Here is a 25,507-nt window from a genome sequence, read left to right as displayed (position 1 = left end):
TTGTTGTAGTTGCCTGACACTATCACAGACACATGATTCTCTGTCATGGTAGGTTTTCAGTAGTAACAGAGATCAGCGTTTATGAGGAAACAACTGCATGACACTATTCCATGCAGTAGTTTGTGTATCGCAGTGCAAGCATGTGGAGCATGTTTTGGGTTGATGGGTGTAAACGGAGACCCCAGAGGAAACCCACCCAGACACAGGGAGAAACATGCAAAGTCCATACAGAAAGGCCAGGGCGACTCAGAAACCAAACCCAGAACCTTTTTGCTGTGAAGTGCTAGCCACTCAGCCACCACGCTAACGCTGAGACCATAGGACATACTGACCAGTAGAGACTCAGCACACAGGAGGCCATCAGCACGAGATCTCAAACCACTTCTCTGAGACGAAGGCCACGGGGATAAGCTGCCGTTCGGTCGGAGAGGGCCTGTGTGGGGACAGTCGAAGCCTGTGTTAGCATTAGCACTTTACACAACAGCAGACAGTGCAGCTAGAGTCTGTTTAGTAGGACTGCACCATTTTGGGGAAAAAAAATGCAATATGTTTTCAAAGTAGGATTCTGTTCAGAGTGCACAATATAAACAACTCCAGAAGCATTCACATCTGAGAGAAAACTGAAATATGAAGTGATAAACTAATCCAAGAATCCAATGTATTTCAGAACATGTTTGCAGAGGTCGAGACCACAGGTACAACAAGATATTTCTATAAAACTACCACATATTGTGTTATTTGCAAATTATCTAAATAATTGTAGCCTTTGTGATTCAATAATTGCAGCAGCTGGATTTGTGATTTCAGTTCAACTGCAACATGAGACGCCCTAATGTTTAGTGTCATTGGCAGAGGTGAGTAGCCAAAGTTGTACTCAAGTAAAAGTATTGTTACTTCAGTCAATAGAAGTATAATGAAGTGGTCCAAGAAATGACTCAAGTAAAAGTAAAACAGTAATTCTACTGTCTGGATGTAACACCTGAAATGAATTTAATTTGAAGGACAAAACATTAAATAGTGCACTAAGTTTGGTATTTGAATCAAATTATATGATACGTGAACGAGCGCTGCACGAAACACAAATGTTCAAATCATTTCATATTGTCAACATAAAGCTTTTGTCACATGTGGACTCACAGAGGGAAGAGTTACCAACACACCTACTCATGTAGTAAACGAGTACTGTTACACTGTACAGTATATTACTCAAGTAAGAATACAACCATAGAGTTCTAATAAAGAGTTATACTAAAGTAAATGTAGTGGTCTATATAAGGTACGAGTGTGACAAAATACTGAGGAGAAAGGACATTGTTTTGAGGGCTATTACCCTCCTCAATCAAACTGGCCGTCTGACACTTCACTCCTGATTCTGACCTTGCCTGGCAAGTCCAAACTTGTAAATCTCTGTATTTTTATATTTTACCGAGTGGTCCCCACTACCTCTGAGGTGTCTTGAGCCAGAACCAAACATGTTCATCCAATCAGATTTATTTATTTCAGGGAAGCATGTGGACCTCATTGGTCACCCTTCATTTACAAACAAAACATCATTTCTCTCACCTCAGATAATCAGAGTTTAGTGTTTTACTCATTGATTCTGCAGATATACACCATGTTTTTCAGTCCTCTGTGATATGTTTTTCTTTTTTTTTTTCTTATGTCCTTGTAAGTGGCCATATTTGTTTTGATATGGAAATACCATGCATGTTCTTGATAGACTATTCCACCTGTCAATCATGCCCATTTGACTGTGACCAGACTCATATCCTGATAATAGCCCAATTCTTACCCATCATCCTGTTAACTTCTGCATCAAGTCTACTCAGTGTGCTTGAATCACCCCACATACTTCACCCTGCCCCAGTCTAGGTACCACGACTCACCGGCTCCCATTGTAGGCGCTCTTGTAGACGGGCGTCTGCTGTATCATCTCGTCGGTGTAGATGGGCACTCCCCCGCGCAGGCACTCATGGGAGCACTGCAGGCTGTCGTAGGCAGTGAAGATGTCCACTTTACTGGGCACTCGGGCGGGCGTGAAGTCCGTCAGGTTTTGGCAGCTCTCCTCCTGCTGGTGGATCTTACGCTGATGGCTATTGTGACGGCTGTTTCCGGACTGCGCACAGCTACACAGACACACAGGACAAAATAAAATCATACCCTGAACAGATGGTGTAGTTTTAGCAGATATAGTAGCAAAAATACTTCAGAAAAATATCAAAAGAAAAAGTGTATCTAAATAACAGTGCTGAAGTAACTGTTTAAAATAAGAGCAAAGAGACACATTGTGATATCAATAAAAGTGTCAAATACAGTGATTTTGATAAAGAACTGTGCTGACTTTTGTTAAACAATTTAATTGATTTCTTATTTTTAAAATTAGAGCTGTTATAGCTATGAACTTGCTAAATAAATAAATAAAGCCATTTCAGCAGCTCTAAGATTATAGTAAACAACACTTTTATTTTAAAGTCCAGTTAAAACTGTAGTAGAAAGTACCTCCTCTAAAATGTAGTGAAGATACAGATACATTTTGTACTTCATCCTCAACCACTGAGTTTTAATTCCGTTAGGTAACAAAGTAAACAGGGTGAACACAAAAAGTTGCAAAGGTGTAATATGGTTTAAAACTATTATGGGTCAATGTTTTGATTAATGACCCTAGACCTAAAGGTCCATACTGCCCTTGTGTCTTTGGGCATGACAATCCCAAGACTATGAATGTGCACTGAGAGTGTTCTGTGGTTATAGAAGCAGCAGTAACACGTCCATCAGTCTGACACAGGGAAGACAAGACCACAGAGCTCACATTCATGTAAACTTTCAAAGTGCAGGTTTAGTTGTCGTCTCAAGAAGTTCTGATCAACACCTTATTCACATTAGACGAGGTGGATGAAGTGTCTTGCCTGTGGACACAATGCTAGTGCCCCTCTGTGGCACCGTATAATCCCAGGCTTTCTCATGGTGTGGATATTTCCCTACTGAGGGTCTGCAGATGGAAATGAACCAAAGGCGAAGGCGAGCACAGTGAAGTACACAGAACGACCTGGGGGTTTGCAAAGAGAGTTTGAAATGTTGTTTTTCTTTGATAGTAACGCTGCATGATTTTGTTCTCCCAGGTTAGCACATGTTTTATCATTAAAATAAACTGTGAGGTTGGTAAAGTTCAGACATTTCTCAGACATTTTTTTCCAGACCATTGGAGTAATGGGCACGCAGCTGGTCATCCAAAGTCTCAGGGGGCGAGACTATAAACAGTTTGTGAGCCACTGGAGCATATTTAAATTCAATTAAATAATAAAGACTGCACAATATTATGTTTAGAATTGTGCATATAGCACATACACAAATGGTTATATTAGAATTGGGGATCCAATTACAATCCAATGTGCAAATAAATTCATACTAAAACATGTAGAATCTCCACCCGCCCGGTTTGATGCATCCCAAGCTCACAGCTGGAGATTCCTTCTGAGAGGCTGTGGCAGGGTTAGGATCTGGGACCAGCTCATGGGGGCGGGACAGGACACACCTCCACACAGTTATTGGAGGACCAGTAAAGTGGCATTTCTCAGATAAATGAATCATCATTAGGGGGAAAAAACAAACAAACGCTGGTTTGATCTTGTGATAAACTGTCGTATTTCTAGTGATGTGACTTATATGTTGAGCTGATGTGCTTCGCAAAACAAACCTAGGCATCTGTTTCCTGTTTATTGATGCACGCCACTTGTGTCAAGATCAAAATTATTACATTTGCAGTGCAAAATGCAACTAACACTAGCAAACCCCAATACATTACATTAAGAGACACCAAAACATGGCATAGAGCCTCAAATAAATAAAACAAATGCAAAAAATCATAAACCAGTTCTGTGTTTTTGCTAGCTTTAGCCACATCTCACAGAGCTAAGATGTTACTAAATGTCCTTTTAGGGTTCACTGAGATGAGCTTTACAAAAAGTATTTTTCAGGTTGGATTTAGATTTGATTTATTAAGTTAATATCATTTATGTTGGGGTGACGTCAGTGTTAGACATCAGCAGAGCCCCACCCCTGGACCCAGAGCCCAGGGCACGGAAACACGACTCAGCTGAAGGGAGAGGCCCAAGGCAGGCCCAAGTGAACCGGGCCAGTAGGAAAGAGGCTTAGGAATACTCATCTAGAGGATAATCGTGTGCGTGCTTCCCACATGTTTGCTGTACTATGAGTCGTACTGCCGTGCCTTGTTGTTTAAAGCTGCACCGAGTTACTTTTCACACTATGGTATCAACGTATTTATCTTTCCAGAGGTGGGTAACCAAAAAAGTAAGAGTATGGTTACTTTCAAATAATAAAGTAGAAGTAAAAAAGTAGTGACACAAATAATAAGAGTAAAAAAAAGTATTTTAATCTGCTACTTGAGTATTGAGTATCAGTTTGGATGTAAATATAATTAAACTTCAATAAAAAATAAATAAACAAAAACATATCCATCAAAAATAGAAGTTAAAATAAAAGACACTCTACCTAAAATCAGGTTTAGTGCCCCTTTAAGTACATCTGTCTTACAGAAAAGTGGGACATGGGGCAGGAGGACTGAGGAGAAAAGTAGATCTCAAAGTGGGGCATGTGGTCAGGTCTGACCTGTTTGAAGAAACCTTAAAGGGCCTGTACCAAATTGTAATGTCTGTTGAGATAAATGGCCTTTCTGTTAAACAGTGTATTGTGAATGTAGAGAATTGAGCTAAAAAATGAGACAATGAGACAGAAAGACATAACCTATACATTTTACAAAGCATTTCCTCAGGTAACAACTAACACAGAAGCTGTTTATCCAAACAGGAACACTGTGTGCTAAGAATCATGGGAAACAACTGCGTGACACCATCAGATGATTCTCTGTCATGGTGCATTTTCAAGAGCGAGAAAACAGCACTAAGACGGTAGAGACAACCAAATAAGACTTTCCCAGTCAGATGCTGATTTTGAAACCATGAGTCAGGAACATCGAGCACACACTTTGTTTTTCCTGCTGCTGTGATATTGCACCATGTCACAAACACAACTGTCTGGGATGGTGTCATGCAGTTGTTTCCACTCAGCTTCTGTTCATCTCTACCCTCTTTGTGTTGTAATGTCACTATTGAAAATGCACCATGACAGACAATCAAGTATCTGAGATAGTGTAAGGCAGCTGTTTCCCATGATTCTTAGCAAACAATGTTCCTAATTGGATGAAAATGAGCACCTCTGGCTGTAGCTTCTGTGTTAGTTATTACCCAACAAAAAGCTTAGTAAAATGCATGTTATATCTTCCAATCGGCTTTTATTCTCAATTATTTACATTTCCAATAACATCAAGGATATTTACCTCAACCAGAGCAAATTCAAACCATGTACAGGCCTTTTAGTGCAGAAAGTGTCTCACCAGTTCTTAAGGACCAGAGTAGTGATCAAGGCTGCGATGACCATGATGAGAGACACAGTGATGGTGATGATCTGGTGAACTGCCAAACCTGCAAAAACACACAGGAGTCACATTAGGAACAGAGCAGCAACCAAGTAAACAGAAGAGATGACATTAAGGGCCCAGGACCAGGTTTTTCATGTATTTGGGCAAAATGTGTCTTGATTACTTTCGTTATTTTACTTTTTAAATTATCATTATTATTATTATTTCTCTGTATATGCATATACACAGATTCTCTTTTTGATCACAAAAAGAGAGTTGTGAGAAGTGCTTATAAACTCATTGCGGTGAATAATTAAGATAGACCACTGCAAACAGTTTAAAAGGAAGAAGTTCTGTTCACGACAATAAAAATTGATACAGTGACTTTAAAGGTGCTGATTTGTAGCTTTTCTGGGGGGAATGTCTGTTTATTACTATTGAGCTGTAATTACTTTGCTTGGAATGATCCTCCATATGGCATTAAACTTAATGTTCAAAAATACCTTGGACATTTTTTACAGTGAGCAGGTCGTTTTACTGATAAGATCTGTCTGTTGGCATCACCCATCTCCATGGAGAAAGGTAAGTTTAATGCCTTACAGTTGAGCTTTCCGGGCAAAGCGTAGAATCAAACAGGTGATGGACCCTCTACCCAAAACGTTTAATAATGCACCTTTAAAGAAGTCCAGTATTAAGTTTCCTGTGGTATTAAACTATTATAACTGTACAACTGTTAATTATTATTTCACACAGCAGCTTAAAGGGCCCAGAGTACGTTATTTTCTGATCGTTGTTGTGATGTAATGTTATTTCCACGTCACCAACAGACGTGGAGTTGTGTTTTGTTTCATTCATGTATGTTGAACAGAAAGCTCTCTATTGCTGTGATGTCATGTAGTAATACAGGAAGTGGCACAGTGGACACAACTTCACTAGAATCATTTGGATTATTTCAGACCCAGAGCTGTCAATCTCTACTGAATTAAAGGTAAAAGGAGCAGTTCTCTTGAAAACTAACACTTTATGACATCACAAGGTGGAACATTTTAAACTTTGGAGATGTAGACAGACCAATAACAAAGTGTTACTCAAATATGTGTGAATGAAACAAAACACAACTCCAGGTCTGTTTTTGAAAAGATAAAAATATTATAAAATGGCTTAAAGCTCACAATATGCACAATATAGAACCTTTAATAAGAAGCAGGTCCATTGACTTTATAGTGGCCTTTATTTGTACATGGTTAAGTTTAAGAGTTTATTATGGAGCTGCAGCCACTTTATAATGAAACACCTGCCTCTGTACAAGGATCAGCACAAACACACTGGGGCTTTTTATTTTAACACTTACACCTATTACAAATGAAGACTTTTCATCTGTCCTGTCCCCGTCTCACTGTCCTGTCCCCGTCTCACTGTCCTGTCACCGTCTCACTGTCCTGTCCCCGTCTCACTGTCCTGTCCCCGTCTCACTGTCCTGTCACCGTCTCACTGTCCTGTCACCGTCTCACTGTCCTGTCCCCGTCTCACTGTCCTGTCACCGTCTCACTGTCCTGTCACCGTCTCACTGTCCTGTCACCGTCTCACTGTCCTGTCACCGTCTCACTGTCCTGTCACCATCTCACTGTCCTGTCCCCATCTCACTGTCCTGTTCTACTCACTGTCCTGTCCCCATCTCACTGTCCTGTCCCCATCTCACTGTCCTGTCCCCGTCTCACTGTCCTGTCCCCGTCTCACTGTCCTGTCCCCGTCTCACTGTCCTGTCCCCGTCTCACTGTCCTGTCCCCGTCTCACTGTCCTGTCACCATCTCACTGTCCTGTCCACATTTCACTGTCCTGTCCACATTTCACTGTCCTGTCACCGTCTCACTGTCCTGTCACCGTCTCACTGTCCTGTCACCATCTCACTGTCCTGTCCCCATCTCACTGTCCTGTTCCACTCACTGTCCTGTCCCCATCTCACTGTCCTGTCCCCATTTCACTGTCCTGTCCCCATCTCACTGTCCTGTCCCCGTCTCACTGTCCTGTCCCCGTCTCACTGTCCTGTTCTACTCACTGTCCTGTCCCCATTTCACTGTCCTGTCCCCATCTCACTGTCCTGTCCCCGTTTCACTGTCCTGTCCCCGTCTCACTGTCCTGTCCCCGTCTCACTGTCCTGTCCCCGTCTCACTGTCCTGTCCCCGTTTCACTGTCCTGTCCCCGTCTCACTGTCCTGTCCCCGTCTCACTGTCCTGTCCCCGTCTCACTGTCCTGTCCCCATCTCACTGTCCTGTCCCCGTCTCACTGTCCTGTCACCGTCTCAATGTCCTGTCACCGTCTCACTGTCCTGTCACCGTCTCACTGTCCTGTCACCGTCTCACTGTCCTGTCCCCGTCTCACTGTCCTGTCCCCGTCTCACTGTCCTGTCCCCGTCTCACTGTCCTGTCCCCGTCTCACTGTCCTGTCCCCGTCTCACTGTCCTGTCCCCATCTCACTGTCCTGTCACCTGTTTATAAGCATAAAGAAACACCCGCCTCGTCCAAAGAGCACCTGGCTGCTTCAAGTGTTTTCAGGGGTGGAATGTAACAAAGTAAAAGTAGCAAAGAGCTGTGCTTGAGTATCTGTACTTTCTACTCCACTACATTTTTGAACTGGACTGGAAAGTAAAAGTATGTTTTATTATTGTCTGAGACCTGCTGAAAACTGAGGGTTTATTTTTAATGTGTTCATAATTTGAGCAAACAAAAATACTGTTGTCCCTTGCTCTATCGCGGTTCACCTTTTGCTGTCTCGCTGTTTCGCAGATTTTTTGTGTGCAATTTTACATGTTTTTTTTTTTACAGTGTATGACCGTGCATTGTGTTGTGCGTCCTGATTGGCTGTTGGACTGTAGACCATTGTCCATCAGTCTCCTCCGTGCCGTGTCTCCTGTACAGTACAGAATGTGTTCAGACAAATTTACAGAAATGTTCAATCGACACTACAGTAGAGCGACACCAGGACGAAGACGAACTGTGAAATACATGTGAGTCACTATTAATTAATGAAACAAGAGAGAAATGTGAGAAAATGTTAATGCCTGTGTGAGAAAAGTGAATAGTGTGTGATGAGGGGTTTTACAGCTGCAAAACGCATAGAATAATTATAAAATAAACCTGACTACTTTGCAGATTTCGCCTATTGCGGGTTATTTTTAGAATGTAACCCCCACGATAAACCAGGGACCACTACCACAGCTAACAGCTAGAGCTCGAAAAAAAACATTGATTCAGTTGTCTTGAACAAAATTCATCATTTTCCTTTTACAAAATCACTACATTTGAAGCTTTATAAAACCTCAATATCTGTGCAAAATACTTTTATTTTTTACTCTTTAAGTACATTTTTAAATGGGTACTTCAATACTTTTACTTCAGTAGATTTTTTCATGTGATACTTTTTTTTTTTTTTTTTTTTTTGCTCCAGTATTTGTGCTTTAACTTAAATAAGAAAATGGAGTGTTTTATGCACAGACTTTTGAAGCACTCCACACTGCTTCTTTGTCACACAGTAAAACCATGTTTCAAACATAAACATGTTGTTTCTCTAAGCTGATTTTTAATCTATCTAAGAATGTCTAATATGTCTGTGTTTAATTCCAGGCCATGGCATCTGAGGACAGAGTGGAATCACTAAATAAATAAAAGATGCCAACTGTCCCGGAGTGTTCACACATTCTGGGAGAGACTCCAGCTCCCTCCACCAGATGACACTCACTCTGATACTGGCTTTATTTACAATGGCTTTTTATGGGACTTTCAATACACTTGTTTTAATAGTCTTAGCTCCTCTAGTCTTAGCTCTTCTTGTGATTTTAAACAACACTATGTAACTTTTCTAGTAGACCTGCTTGTTTCCATGGATATATTATAGCACTAAACCCTTTTTATTCAATTCAATTCAATTCAATTCTTTTTATTTTTGTAACGCCCAAAATCACAACAACAGTTGTCTCGAAGGGCGTTCATGTTTTGGTTGATGGGGGAAACCGGAGTACCCGGAGGAAACCCATCCAGACACGAGGAGAAACATGAAAAACTCCACACAGAAAGGCCTGGGCGACCCAGGGATCGAACCAAACCTTCTGCTGTGAGACATGAGCCACTCAGCGACAGTGCTGCTACACACACTATTCTATGTACAGTGGTCCCTTGCTATAACACAGTTCATCTTTCATGGCCTCGCTGTTTCAGATTTTTGTTTTACTGCAGTTTTGCATGTTGTTTTTTTTACAGTGCATGATCGTGTATTGTGTTCTGATTGGCTGAGAGACGTGCCATGTTCAACAAATTTACATAAATGTTGGATCGCAGTGTGACTCTGAAGTGCTGTATGTTTGTAAGTTTTCTCCCCGACAAAACCCACAATGTCGATGAAACGTTCTGCACCGACAGATTTCAGAAACACTTTGGACTTCAGTGTTTCTCTGCACGGAGAGGTGCCTCTGTGGATACCGCTGGAGCAGAGCGAGAACAACACATTTAAAGTGACCATCGAGGAAGAGGGAGATAATATACGAAAGTTTGAACTTTGAGAGTGTTTAAACAAGAGAAATGTGAGAAAATTAATAATAATTAAAAAATAAAGCTGATTACTTTGCCGATTTCGCCTGCAGGTAATTTTTAGAACGTAACCCCCACGATAAACGAGGGACCACTGTAATTGAGCTAAATTTGTCTTGCCCCAGTAGTCTGCATCTAATCAAAGGTTTTTTTTGTGATTCCTGACTTTCTGCATTCTGAGCATCCTAATTATTCACCATGATGAGTTTATACACACACGTAACAACTTTCAGAGACCAGAGTGGAGTGGGCCATCAAGGTAATGCTAACAAAAACAAGCATGCTAACGTGCACCTCCTTTATAATCTGATGCAGACAGTACACAACAGACTTATTTGGATATCCAATATGGCTGTACTGAGGCAAGACACATTTTTCTCTAATACGTGGAAAAAATGGGATATAGTGCCTTTAATTACTACTACCACACAAGTGTAGTAGTAACCGTGTATAAGTACCAGCGAGTTCAGTGCTTGTTCCCATGAGGGAGTTCTGGAGCAGGATTAGATGAGTGGAGGTGACTTTGGACTATCGCAATTTTCATGCTTCATTTTATCGCCATAGAGACCAGCACAAAGAGATTTAGAACAGTATATAAGCCGGGAGTGGGAAGAGCGGGGGAGAGGAGGAGAGAGGAGAGGAGAGAGGGAAAGGAGAGGAGGAGAGAGGAGAGGAGGAGAAAAGAAAACAGCTATGAGGTGAAAGAGAAGAGAGGGAGGCCGATCTTGGTGAGAGACAAAGAGATTCAGAAGCGTACAAGCTGTGAGCCGAGGAGAACGAGGGAAGAGAGGAAGAGAAGAGAGGAAAGGAGGAAACAGCACTGTGCATTGAAAGGGGGGGGGGGGATGAGAGACAAGATGAGGCTGAAGAAGTGAGGATAGGGAGGAGCTTTGGGATGAAATATGAGGGGAGGGAGAGAGGAGGAAGAAAAGAATACGAAAGGAGGGGGGAAGGAGAGCGAAAGTGTGAGAGAGAGAGCGGAAGAGACTGACTTCACTCATTCTATCACCTTTCTTCGATTAGCTCCACACACACGCCCGCTCTGTGTTAGCTAAGATTACATCATCTGTGTTTAAATTAAAGGTGCAGTATGTAACATTTCACATTTGAGTTATCAGTGTCAGGGCTGAAATCCAGTTGGTTTAACACTAAAATGACTCTCTCTGATCTGAATCGTCACGACCTAAACCCCAGCACCTGGAGACAGTCATGAATCAGTGCTAGTGCAGCCTCTGAGAACATGGCAGCAGTACTACTCGTCACTGTGAGCTGCGGGGCGGACAGTTAGTGCAACAACAAATGACATCGTACGACAACTAAGCTGCACTTTAAAAGACTAACATTTTAGCATTAAGGTTCAGTTGTGACTGCAGTACCTTTGTTAAAAAACAAATACAGTTGTCCCTCACTAGATCGTGATTCACCTTTCATGGCCTTGCTGTTTCAAGGATTTATTTTTTTTGTGCAATTGTCCATGCTTTTTTCCACTGTATGAACGTGCATTGTGTTCTGCGTCCTGATTGGCTGTTGGACTGTAGACCATTGTCCATCAGTCTCCTCCGTGCCGTGTCTCCTGTACAGTACAGAATGTGTTCAGACAAATTTACAGAAATGTTGGATCGCAGTGTGACTCTGAAGTGCTGTACATTTGCAAGTTTTCTCTCCAACAAAACCCACAATGTCGAAGAAACGTTCTGCACTGACAGATTTCAGAAAGACTTCAAAAACACAGAGACACGTGAAAAACACATTTAAAGCAATCGAGGAAGAGGGATATAATATATGAAAGTTTGAACTTTGAGAGTGTTTAAACAAGAGAGAAATATGTGAAAATGTTAATGACAAAATGAACAAAATACAGCTGACTACTTTGCAGATTTCACATATTGCAGGTTATTTTTAAAATGTAATCCCGGTGATAAACTGTATTGCGCTTGAGTCTGCTGTATGGGACATTTTAAATAGCAATAATCATCTAAAATGAATATAATAAAAGAAACAAATCCGCTGAGTTCTGCTTTAGAAAACTGTGGTGCCCGATGCGAACAGAAGCCATCGCCCCCTATGGATAGCTGCACATCACACAAGTGAGCAGAGCAAACCTTTTTTTTTTTTTTTTTTCATTTGTACCAAAATTACTATATAATGCTGCTGAATTCCACGAGAATCACAGGTTAAGAAAATAAAAAAGTAAGTACAGTACAGAGGAGCGGTGGAGGTGATAGATCGGCAAATGACATCTTGAATACAGGAGAATAATCACTGTAAATACAACTTGGAGAGGGTAAGAAGAAAGCAAACAACTACAACATGGTTAAAATCTCTGAAAAGTCGATTTTGCAGAACAGATCTGCTTTAAAACAGTAAGAGTGCGGGCTACACACCGTACCTTTACACCAGGCCTATAGGGAAAGAACCAACTTAACCCTTATTTGCTGCTAACAAGCTAATCAACCCGCAAACTCCATCCAAATGTCCCCCACAGGTAGAACTGACGCTAGCTAATACAATCATGTCTTATTCATTAGCCTGCGTAGCTAATCACGAGCTCTGACAGCCCATAATAGAGAATGTAAGCTAACCCAGCTCCTAATGTGGCGGACAGGAGAGCCGGAAAGTTGGACGTCGGAGAAGGGGAGAGATGGAGAGGTGGAGGGGGAAGAGGGAGGGGGAGAGGAGAGGGGGGAGAGAAGGAAGCGGGCGTGGGGGGATGTGGAGGGGCGTGGGGCGGGGGTGTAATGGTGACAAATGGCAGACGGGGGCCCGCGGAGATGGAGCAGCAGTTTGGCCGGCAACCACAGTCATCAGGCTCTGGCAGTCAAGCTCTCAAATCACCTTCTATTTGAGTCAGAGAGAAAGAGAGAAAGAAGAGAGGGAAGGGGGAGAGAGAGAGAGCACAAGAAGAAAGAGAGAGGGGGGAGAGGGAGAAAGAAAGAGAGCGAGGGAAAGGCAGGGGAGAGATGAGAGAAAGGGTAAAGGGGGAGGGTGGAGCGAGAGGGAGAAAGAGAGAGGTGGACACGAGCCAGAAGGATTGACAGGGTTGAGCTTGGAATAGAAGACAAAAAGAAAGAGAGGGAAGGGGAGAGAGAGAAAGAGGGGAGAGAAAGAGAAGGGGAAAGGGAAGGAGATGGAGGAGAGAAGATGAAAGAAAAAGAAGAGAAGAGAGGGAAGGGAGACAGAAGGACGGACAGGGTCGAAAGAAAATAAAAAGAAACAGAGAGGGGGAGAGAGAGGGAGGGGAGGCAGAGGGATCGACATGGTTGAAAATGGAAGAGAGGGCAAGAAGAAAGAGAGAGAATGGAGGAAGTGCGAGGGAAGGAAAGAGAAGGCAAGAAGAGAGGGAGAAAAAAGTGAAGGGAGAGAGGAGCAAAAGAGAGGATCAGGGTGGTGAAAAATAAAGAGGAGGTAAAGGAGAGGGTGAGAAAAAGAGGGGGAATAAGAGAGAGATGAAGTGAGGGGGGAAATGGAGAGAGAGATGGAAACAAGGAGGAAGAAGGAGGAGACGGGGAGAGAGAGTGAGCAAAGGTGAGGCTGAAACGATTAAACATGGAAATCGAGTAATTTGAAAACAAAAATGCTTTGATTATTATTTTATTGCCTTGATGATTCGTTTAATTTACATAATTAACTAGAACCACAGTGAAGGGCACGAAGTTACAGAGAGAACACACAGAGAACAACACAGAGAGAACACACAGAGAACAGCACACAGAGAGAACACACAGAGAACAACACAGAGAGAACACACAGAACACACAGAGAACACACAGAACACACAGAGAACACACAGAGAGAACACACAGAGAACAACACAGAGAGAACACACAGAACACACAGAGAACACACAGAACACACAGAGAACACACAGAGAGAACACACAGAGAACAACACAGAGAGAACACACAGAGAACAACACAGAGAGAACACACAGAGAACACACAGAGAGAACACACAGAGAACACACAGAGAACACACAGAGAGAAGACACAGAGAACACTACACAGAACACACAGAGAACAACACACAAAGAACACACAGAGAACACACAAAGAACACACAGAGAACAACACAGAGAGAACACACAGAGAACAGCACACAGAGAACAACACAGAGAACAACACACAGAGAACAACACACAGAGAACAACACACAGAGAACACACAGAGAACAACACAGAGACTAAAGTGAACATCACACAGAGAACAACACACACAACATCACACAGAGAACAACACACACAACATCACACAGAGAGAACATCACACAGAGAACATCACACAGAGAACAACACACAGAGAACAACACACAGAGAGAGAACAACACAGAGAGAACAACACACAGAGAAAACATCACACAGAGAAAACATCACACAGAGAACAACACACAAAGAGAACACACAGAGAACAACACACAGAGAACAACACACAGAGAACATCACACAGAGAACAACACAGAGAACAACACACAAAGAGAACACACAGAGAACACCACACAGAGAGAACACACAGAGAACAACACACAGAGAACATCACACAGAGAACAACACAGAGAACAACACACAAAGAGAACACACAGAGAACACCACACAGAGAACAACACAAAGAACATCACACAGAGAACAACACACAAAGAACACACAGAGAACAACACACAGAGACAACACACAGAGAGAACAACACACAGAGAGAACAACACACAGAGAGAACACACAGAGAGAACACACAGAGAACAACACACAGAGAACAACACACAGAGAACAACACACAGAGAACAACACACAGAGAACAACACACAGAGAACAACACACAGAGAGAACACATAAAGAACAACACACAGAGAGAACACACAAATAACAACACACAGAGAGAACACACAGAGAGAACACACAAAGAGAACACACAAAGAACAACACACAGAGAGAACACACAGAGAGAACACACAAAGAACAACACACAGAGAACGCACAGAGAACAACACACAGAGAGAACACACAAAGAACATCACACAGAGAACAACACACAGAGAACAACACAGAGACTAAAGTGAACATCACACAGAGAACAACACACAGAGAACAACACAGAGAACAACACACAGAGAACAAACAGAGAACAACACAGAGACTAAAGTGAACATCACACAGAGAACAACACACACAACATCACACAGAGAACAACACACACAACATCACACAGAGAGAACATCACACAGAGAACAACACACAGAGAACAACAACACAGAGAGAGAACAACACACAGAGAAAACATCACACAGAGAAAACATCACACAGAGAACAACACACAAAGAGAACACACAGAGAACAACACACAGAGAACAACACACAGAGAACAACACAGAGAACAACACACAAAGAGAACACACAGAGAACACCACACAGAGAACAACACACAGAGAACAACACACAGAGAACAACACACAGAGAGAACACACAAAGAACATCACACAGAGAACAACACACAAAGAACACACAGAGAACAACACACAGAGAGAACACACAGAGAACATCACACAGAGAACAACACAGAGAACAACACAGAGAACAACACACAAAGAGAACACACAGAGAACACCACACAGAGAACAACACACAGAGAGAACACACAAAGAACATCACACAGAGAACAACACACAAAGAACACACAGAGAACAACACACAGAGAGAACACACAGAGAACAACACACAGAGAGAACAACACACAGAGAGAACAACACACAGAGAGAACACACAGAGAGAACACACAGAGAGAACACACAGAGAACAACACACAGAGAGAACACATAAAGAACAACACACAGAGAGAACACACAAATAACAACACACAGAGAGAACACACAAAGAACAACACACAGAGAGAACACACAGAGAGAACACACAAAGAACATCACACAGAGAACAACACACAGAACATCACACAGAGAGAACACACAGAGACTAAAGTGAACATCACACAGAGACTAAAGTGAACAACACACAGAGAATATCACACAGAGAACAACACACAGAACATCATACAGAGAGAACAACACACAGAAGACAACACACAGAGAACAACACACAGAAAACAACATAGAGAGAACATCACACAGAGAACATCACACAGAGAGAACACACAGAGAGAACACAGAGAACATACAGAGAACAACACACAAAGAACATCACACAGAGAACAACACACACAGAGAACAACATAGAGAGAACATCACGCAGAGAACATCACAAAGAGAACAACACACAGAGACTAAAGTGAACAACACACAGAAAACAACACACAGAGACTAAAGTAAACAACAAACAGTGGCAAAAGTGAACAGCGCACAGAGAACAACACACAGAGAACAACACACAGACTAAAGTGAACAACACACAGACTAAAGTGAACAACACACAGACTAAAGTGAACACACAGACTAAAGTGAATGACACAGAGACATAGCGCTGCAAAATCACTGTACCTCAGTGAAGAATGACCAGTGCACAGAGCTAAGTGCTCAAACATGTGAAGATGTGAACCCTGACCTCAGCTGAAGTCATGTGACATAAAACTCTGTGAGCTCAGTGTTCAGTCTGTTGACACGTAATGAGTCATTTGTGAAGTTTATAGTGAGATTTTGGACTGGTCTGCTGTCTATGAGTGAAATGCTGCAATTAGGAATACAAGTGTTATTTTAAGCAGAGATTTCTTATTTGAAACAACTGAACTTAATAAGCTTTTAAAAATGTTTTACAGAAAGAAAAAAAGTAATAGATTACCCAATTTATTTATTTATTTATTAGTTTATTTGAATAGGGACAATGCACATTAATAAACATTTCTGTAAATGCGCCAGTATTAGCTATACATCAAAGTAAATAATCAATACATTGCTAGATTACTACAATAATCGATAGCTGCAGGCCAAGCGAGAGGGAAGGGGAGAACAAATGAGAGAGACAGAAAGAAAGAAAGGGGGGCAGAATAGGAGGGAGAGATGGAGATGGGGTGATAGAAGGAGTGGGGTTGAGAGAGAAGGAGAGAAAAAGAACATGGACACATGGAGAATAAGTGAGTGAACAAGAGGGAAGGGGAGAGAGAATGAGGGAGAAAGAGAGAGGGGCAGAAAAGAGATGGAGATGGGGGTGGTAGGAGGGCTGGGTTTGAGAGAGAAGAAGAGAAAAAGAGAGAGAGGAGGTGTGTGCGCTTGTCTGCTCTCCACAGTCTGATGAACATGTCCAGTGTAGACAGGCAGCACACAGGATGGAGGGATGGGTGGAGGGATAGAGAGATGGAGGCAGCACATGAAACCTGTTTTTACACCAATCGAGTGTAAAAAACAGAGGAAGACCTGTCGTGTTTACTCTTTGGTCTGTTCCTTTTCGAGATTTAAAGATGACATATTATGCTTGCTGTATAGTTATAGTTATAATGTACGACACCTGTGGATCATTATGTTAGGGTTAGGGTTTTGAACAGTTTAAATCACAATACCCATCTATAACTACTTAATTAAATAAACAAGTCCACTGACTTTCTTGTTAGCAAACCGTGGCATACCAAAATTTCATACCAAAATGAATACACAACACAGTAGATTTTAATTGTATCATTGATTAAGAAAAATGAAACTGGAGAACAAAGTAAGTACAGAGCAGTGGGCGTGTGCAAGTGACGGTGAAAACACGGGTTGATCAGAAATATGGCGTCTACAAAATAAGAAATTAAAGATTGATCAAACATGCACGAATCACTCCAAATACAACTTTGGGTGAATAAAGGGTGAGGAAGCCAAAAGCTCTAAAAGTTTAATTTTGCAAAATAGGACTATTTTAAACGTGTTGTTGTTGTTAGTTTAATCAGTTAATCCATCGATGGTGTCTTAGTCAACCAAAATTTGTACTAGTCGACTAATCATTTTATGTAGATTACTACATACATACTTGGACTACTGAGTACACCTGAACATAAACTGTAGCAGCTAAACACACAGCACACATCATATTGACAGAGAAACAAGAAATTGTTGAATTTTTTGCTGATTTATTAATAAAGAAAAACTGAGATATCACACGGTCAGAAGTATTCAGACCCTTTGCTCAATATTTAGTAGAAGCAGTGAGTGAATACGGCTATGAGTCTTTTTGGGAATAATGCAAGTTTTTCATACCTGGATTTGCAGATCCTCTGCCATTCCTCTTTACAGATCCTCTCCAGTTCTGTCAGGTTGGATGTTAAAGGTGGACAGCCATTTTCAAGTCTCTCCAGAGATGCTCAATTCACAGAGTTGTCTTGAAGCCACTCCTTCATTATTTTAGTTGTGTGCTTAGGGTCATTGTCTTGTTGGAAGGTGAACCTTCGGCCCAGTCTGAGGTCCTGATCACTCTGGAGAAGGTTTTCATCCAGGATATCCCTGTACTTGGCCACATTCATCTTTCCTTCAGTTACAACCAGTCGTTCTGTCCCTGCAGCTGAAAAACACCCCACAGCCTGATGCTGCCACCACCATGCTTCACTGTTGGGACTGTATTGGACAGGTGATGAGCAGTGCCTGCTTTTCTCCACACATACCACTTAGAATTAAGGCCAAAAAGTTCTATCTTGGTCTCATCAGACCAGAGAACCTTATTGCTCACCATCTTGGAGTCCTTCAGGTGTTTTTTAGCAAACTCCATGCGGGTGTTCATGTGTCTTGCACTGAGGAGAGGCTTCAATCAGGCCACTCTGCCATAAAGACCCCACTGGTGGAGGGCTGCAGTGATGGTTGACGTTCTAGAACTTTCTCCCATCTCCCGACTGCATCTCTGGAGCTCAGCCACAGTGAACATTGGGTTCTTCTTTACCTCTCTCAACAAGGCTCAGCTCTCCCAATTGCTCAGTTTGGCCGGATGGCCAGTTCTAGAAAGGGTTCCACTGTGCTCTTAGGAACCTTAAGTGCGGCACAATTTTTTTTTTTGTAACCTTAGCCAGATCTGTGCCTTCCCACAGTTCTGTCTCTGAGCTCTTCAGGCAGTTCCTTTGACCTCATGATTCTCATTTGCTCTGACCTGCACAGTGAGCTGTAAGGTCTTATATAGACAGGGGTGTGGCCTTCCTAATCAAGTCCAATCAGTTTAATCAAACACAGCTGGACTCCAATGAAGAAGTAGAACCATCTCAAGGATGATCAGAAGAAATGGACAGCACCCGAGTTAAATACATGAGGGTCACAGCAAAGGGTCTGAATACTTATGGCCGTGTGATATTTCAGTGTTTCTTTTTAATAAATCTGCAAAAATGTCAAAAATTTCTTGTTTCTGTCAGTAGAGGTGCTGTGTGTACATTAATGAGGAAAAAAATTAACTTAAATGATTTGAGGAAATGGCTGCAAAATAACAAAGAGTGAAAAATTTAAGGGGGTCTGAATACTTTCTGTACCCACCGTATATGGGACAACAGCAGAAGGGAGAAGTGAGTTGGTGGGTTAGCTGAAGATTTGGTATTTTTGGTAGTTATATGTAAAAAACTAGATTAAAATCATGATTCACAAATTTAATCTGTTCATATATAAATGTTTTCTTGTACTTTTTTCCTGCATTAATAGTGATTTTCCCATGAACTCCCGTGCAGATGTAGCCTTGTGCCTTTAGTGTGGGTCAGATGCATAGAGATACGTACTGTATTACTTTTGAGAGCTTTTGCTACACCCCGTTTAGTCGACCGATCGTCAGCACATGTCTTTAGTCGACCAAGAATTTCTTCATCGTGTCAGTGTTTCAGTGAGCTAAAGTCAAAGTTAAATGCCTCATATTATGCTAGTTTCTAATCTGTTAAAATGCTATTTCCTCATCATTTTTTTTCATTCACACATTAACACACAAACCCTGCATATTTAGGCATACTTAAGAGTTCTTCTTTCAAACTGAAAACACACTCTTCCTTGTGATGTCACATGGTAATACAGGAAGTGCTCTACTGTGTTTTTAAAGTCTATGTACTTTCCTTAGAATCATTGGGACAATTTCAAACCTGGGACTGTCAATCTCTACTAAAAAATTGTAAAATGTAGCTGTTAACCTGAAAACTACCCCTTCATGACATCACAAAGTGGACCAGAGCATTTTGAGCTAATAATAAAGAATTACTCAAACATGTGAATGAAAACAACACTCCAGGTATGTTTTTGATGAGGTAGCAACATTACAGCATGGCTTAAAGCTCACCAGAGTCAACTTTGCTTAATGTGGGACCTTTAAAAGCAACTGAGCCCAACTATCAAAGCAACAACTTGTAAAATCAATCTGCTGCAAATAATCTGATGCTGATAAAGTCAGTGTGGAGTGTATTCATGGTCACATTATTCTTCCTGTTTGTCGCGTTCTGAACTGTGGATAGGCCTCACTATAATGACTTATAGTTCAATATATGATGGATGGATCAATATATTTTGGCCTCAGTATTTTTTTATTTGTACTTTTTCTTTGCAACTGTGAGGAGATTTGGGGTATTTTTTTGCTGTAATACGATAAGATTTGAGCTGTAGTGGAGTCAATAAATCCCTTTTATGGCTAGTTATTGGTTCATTCTGCCTTTTATTTGTTGCAGCTCATGTCTTATAATGCAACAGTCTATTTAAAAATGTTTACTGGGATTATGTTGCATTATTTAAATCGTAATTAATGGCATAATGTAGTTTCAATATTAACATTTATCTCAATCCTGCTCAGCAACAATATATCATGCATCAAAATGTGTTAATGTGACAGGCCTAACTGTGGAGTTTTTTGTCAGAAGGTGGTGGAGTGGGTGGAGCACGGGTCATATTCTGTCGGGGTTGTGGATGTGGAATCATCCTGGAAGAGCTGTTTTTACAATATATCTGCACTGGGACAAACCAATTTAGTTTAAATGGACAAAATGTCTTTAATTCTAGTTTTCTCAGAGGAGGAACAGTTGATAAGCAGTTTTATGATCAACAAATATGTCATAATATAATAAACGTCATGAGAATGTTGATTTTATGCTTTAAGTCAGAGGTTCGCTAATGTTCACACCAGTAGCGCCTAAAAATATTTGTCTTTCTGAGTACTACTCTGTATTTTGTCCACAATTTGGTCCACTTTTAGAATTGCATGGTTTCTCAACAGGATGATATAAAGCTCAAAAAAGTAAATTTTTTAAATTTCCAACAGAGGCACATATTTTGTTTTGGCAGACCAGCTGCCTAAAGTTGCACATAAAGCTTTATTCGAACACTCAAATCAGAAGCTACAGGGTACAAAGTCTGTGACTACACTACTCTCCACCAGGTAGGAGGTAAAACAGGCCTGTGGGTGAGTTTGTAGTAAATTTAAACTACTTACTTATGGTCATGGTTGTGGTCTTCTGCTCTTGTGGCTGATTGGCTGGCACAATGAGTACAATGAGTAGTAGTACTTTTTAAAGTTTTTTGCTTAAAATTTTAACTTAACATTTGGGGATTTTGACTACCCAAGAAGTGCAGCATGCACAGTTTAAATGATGGAAGTTAAGGACTATTGGATTGAGTGATCTGAACAGTTTTCCTTTCCTTGTATCCATGGCGACACTGCTTGGAGATAGCTATGCTAACCAGCGAGCTCTGACTTTTTTTTTATACAACAGGCTTTTTACACCAAATATGACAGAAGACATATTTATTTATTTATTTGTTTGTTTGTTTATTTGTTTATTTATTTTAAATGATTTATTTTAGTCATGGCAGAGGAAACACTTTGTGGGAGAGGCTCAGAAGAGGCTTTCTTGTTGTGTGTCCAGAATTCACCTGGCACCACCTGGACACTACTGTGATGCTGCAGAACACTGGACCTGATGACTTAGGTTTGAGTTTTTGTATCATTAGTGTATTTTACTGCTCTGTGTGCTTAAATGGCCCCTTGGGGACAGTTAAAGTGATATCGATTGATTGATTGATGGGGAAAGTTAAGAAAATTACACGTAGATTTGGCCCAAAAATATTGTCAGAGCTTATCGGCCATCTCTTAGATAGAGGGTAAGAGGGACCGCAATCACATAGCGCAGAGCGGAGCAGCGGAGGGAGGGGGGAGCGAGAGGGACAGAGGGGGGAAGGGGGCGAGGGATGACGCAGCAGAAGAATGGCCCTTTAATTGTGGTGCGCTGGCTGAGTGATGGTGGGAGCATTAGAGCGGCCGCTGTGTCAGGCACAGCATTAACTATGGGATAAATCACAAGTCCACCACACCTAGGCCTGCAAGAGGAGACCAGGACAACAAATGAACTCAAGTCTACCAGACTCTACCCCATCGGCCAGAGATGGGTTTTACTCAGTTACATTTAGTCATTTACAGTAACTTTTTAAAGAGAGAGTAATTAACTTCTATGGAGTATTAACTGCTAACACATATTTAGATCACCATGTTACCTTTTATTGTTTTGAAAATGCTATATTCACCAAAAAGAACATATTAAAATGTTTTATCTCATTTTGTTCTCATTTGTGATGCTCTGAGTCTCCCCTCCCTTTGCTCTCTGCATTCACACCCCCTTCAGAGCAATATCACAACACAACTGTGTGCACTGCAGCTAATGAAACTATCGCATTAGGTTTGTCAAATTGTTGTGTACAGTTTTGTATCATGCTTTTGTATATTTATGGAGAATTGTTGTGTGTGATTCAAACTTGCATGGATGGCATCTAAAACCTCTTCAGATATGTTTTTGATGCACTGATGCACTTTAATAATCTGGTAATAAACATTTACAATCACACCCGCACCTGTCTTTAATGTGTTAAATGGACCTATGTAGTTATTTCTTTTGTTTGTTTTTGCTTCTATTGTCCTGTATTTGAACCGGACACTCATGAAAGAGAGTCTGGTACTCTCTGTATATCTAAAGACAAATGAAATACTTTAAATGATGAGGGCACGTTATAACTTGGTAGAAAGCTAACATACCCAGTCTTTTCTGAGTAGTTTTCAGACCCTATACTTTTACTAATACTTGAGTAATGTGTGAAATAGTTAAAAGTTTTGCTTCCCACTGTAAGTCTGTATGTGCCAAAATATGTTGACAATAAGAAATGATTTGAACATTTGTGTATTTTGCACCGTTCCTTCAGATATAATTTACTTTATACATTTTTGTTTGTCTATCCTTTGAAAATAGCAGGTTTTGTGCAATATTTAACGTTTTAGTGATTTACATTCACTTCAAATTATAAATCAGAATTATAAAATTGACAGCAATATTTAAGTTACTGTCAGGATTTGGGTTTTTTGGCGTGTTCTGTGTTGTCTTCCCCCTCCCTTCTGTGTCCTTGTCTGGAGCTGGGCGGAGACTCTGGTAACACCCACTACACACCTGCAATCAAGACTCCACCTCTGGAGTACAAAGAGGCTGAGGATCCTACACTCCGCCAGATCGTCTGCGTATCCTCTGTGGTACAGTTCTGCTTGGTTCAGTCTAGTTTTTTTGTGTGTATGGTCTCAGTATTCAGCTCTTTTTTTCCTCATTTTTCACCAGATCCCACTCCATGGAACTACCCTGCACCTCCACCTCTGACCCGGCTTCCAATGACCAGTTTGAAGACATCAGCCTACGACCCCGTTCTCTACTATCTGCTCCGTCAACCAACATTCACATTTTCCTTGTTTGTAATAAACTCTGTCAAAATTTTACCCTGAGTCTGAAGCTTTGATCCCCCAGAGATTATGACAGTTACTCTTACTTGAGTAGTATTTTTCCTAAGTACTTTCTTGTTTTGCAGTTGCACTAAAGCAATATTATTTTGAAGTAACCTTACTTTTACTTGAGTACTATATTTGGCTACTCCACCATGGCCCTATAAAAACAATGTTGGACCAGTTCACTCTAAGTGAGTGAGTTTTTAGTGTTACAATCACTCACAATGCAATAATTTGAATGAGGAACATGGCATCTCACATCAGGAAGTACTGCTGCAGTAAAATATTTGGCTTTCCAAGCAACACCGGAGGATGTGAAAAATGGATGAAACCCTGAAACTAAATCATGGTTAAACTTTATGAGGCAAATCGTATTCAAGACAAGTCATCTTTTTAAGCAGTAGTAAAAGAAACATATATTTAAGTGTCATAACAGTAAAAGCTGACCTAGAGGGTAGTACAGTTGGCACAGTAGTTGGTGTTTCAACCTGATAGCAAGAAGGTTCTGGGCAGAATAACATGTGCAATAAGACTCTGCTGACAATGAGACATTAAAACAGGTCAGAATATCCTGGTGCCATTTAGGTGTTGAAGTTTTATTTTAAAGTAGTCCATAGAGTACTTATGAAAAGGAGGAGACTGGAGTCTGAGTGTCTTACGCAGAAGAAGTTTCTGACACTATGGCCAGGGGGACTTGAACATTTAGCACATAGCTTTGTCACACATGGTATTGTCTATCCAAGCCTTGGTTCCACATGAAAGGGTTCAAGTGACCTCTTTATACTAAAGGATCGTGCATAAGTCAGAAGAGTATACATGACATATCTACAGTAGAACTGGTATGGTGTTCTAGCCTGACCAGATAACCTGGGTTATTCTGTTATTCTCTAACAGGAGCACTCACACTAACATAACTGAATGTTGAAAATATATTATGCAGAGTATGCAAGACTAAAGTAAGTAATAGAGCTAATAGAACTAACTAATAAAAAAGCTACTGACAGGGTCACTCTTTGGCGTCCAATCAGGATGTTTTCTAAGAATCATGGGAAACACCTGCATGACCCAGACACTTGACTTTCTGTCACAGTGCACTTTCAAGAGTGAGAACATTAAAGGCCAGACTTATCCATCCAGGTTAAAAACTGTGGGTGCAAACTAAAAAAAAAAGTGTGCAGTTTGTGGGCATGTTGCACGTGATTTACTATTAGAAACTGTGCATATTATTTCTACCTCAAAATTGCTATGTAAATGCAAGCGCTTTACGGGTGCAAAAGTGTCTGCTCCTATGATAGCCTAATATAACTGAGTGCTTTGAGTGGCTGTGTGTCATTAAACCATCAAACATGTAAAAGTTAACAAGTTTATACACAGAGCAGATTGTGAATGTTGATGATGCACAGGGGGCTGCCGGTGTGTCCACTCCATGGACGTCTGCACAGCTCCTGATCAATCGGATGCTTGTGGCAGATGGACATGTGAGAGGTAATCGCTTCATGACATCACAAAGTGGAACAGAGCATTTTGAGCTTTGGAGATGTAGACAGGCATGTATGAATGAAACAAACACAATTCCAGGTAAGTTTTTGAGATAACAACTTTGTAACATGACTTAAAGACCACAATAACCTTTTTTGTAATATCTGTGAAATCCCTCAGTCGTTAAGGTCTGATCCATAGCAAAAGAAAAATAAAGTCTGTCAACTGGACAAAACGCTGTAGGAGTGAAGACATTTTGCTGTTTTGTCCAAGTGGCTTCTTCAGTTCTGGTCAGATTATTACTGGACACTGCCTTATTTCACTGAAACTCAAAACAGATATTGTTTACAGTTTCTG

General features: G+C 41.1%; 1 protein-coding gene across 1 annotated transcript in view; it reads right to left on the bottom strand.

Annotated features, from left to right (window-relative positions):
* Nucleotides 1-360: 360 nt before the first annotated feature.
* ajap1 (adherens junctions associated protein 1) overlaps nucleotides 361-25,507 on the bottom strand; it is a 41,684-nt gene continuing 16,537 nt past the window's right edge. Inside the window, exons 3-5 of the mRNA XM_033969783.2 lie at nucleotides 5,411-5,498; nucleotides 1,887-2,126; nucleotides 361-433 (exon numbers count right to left, since the gene is read on the bottom strand). Coding sequence (XP_033825674.1) covers nucleotides 361-433; nucleotides 1,887-2,126; nucleotides 5,411-5,498 — 401 coding nt within the window. The remainder of the gene's footprint in view (nucleotides 434-1,886; nucleotides 2,127-5,410; nucleotides 5,499-25,507) is intronic.

Source organism: Periophthalmus magnuspinnatus, chromosome 7 (genome assembly GCF_009829125.3).
Source record: "Periophthalmus magnuspinnatus isolate fPerMag1 chromosome 7, fPerMag1.2.pri, whole genome shotgun sequence".
Lineage (NCBI taxonomy): Eukaryota > Metazoa > Chordata > Actinopteri > Gobiiformes > Gobiidae > Periophthalmus > Periophthalmus magnuspinnatus.
The sequence above is the reverse complement of the archived record's forward strand: the minus strand, read 5'-3'. Positions and strand labels throughout refer to the sequence as shown.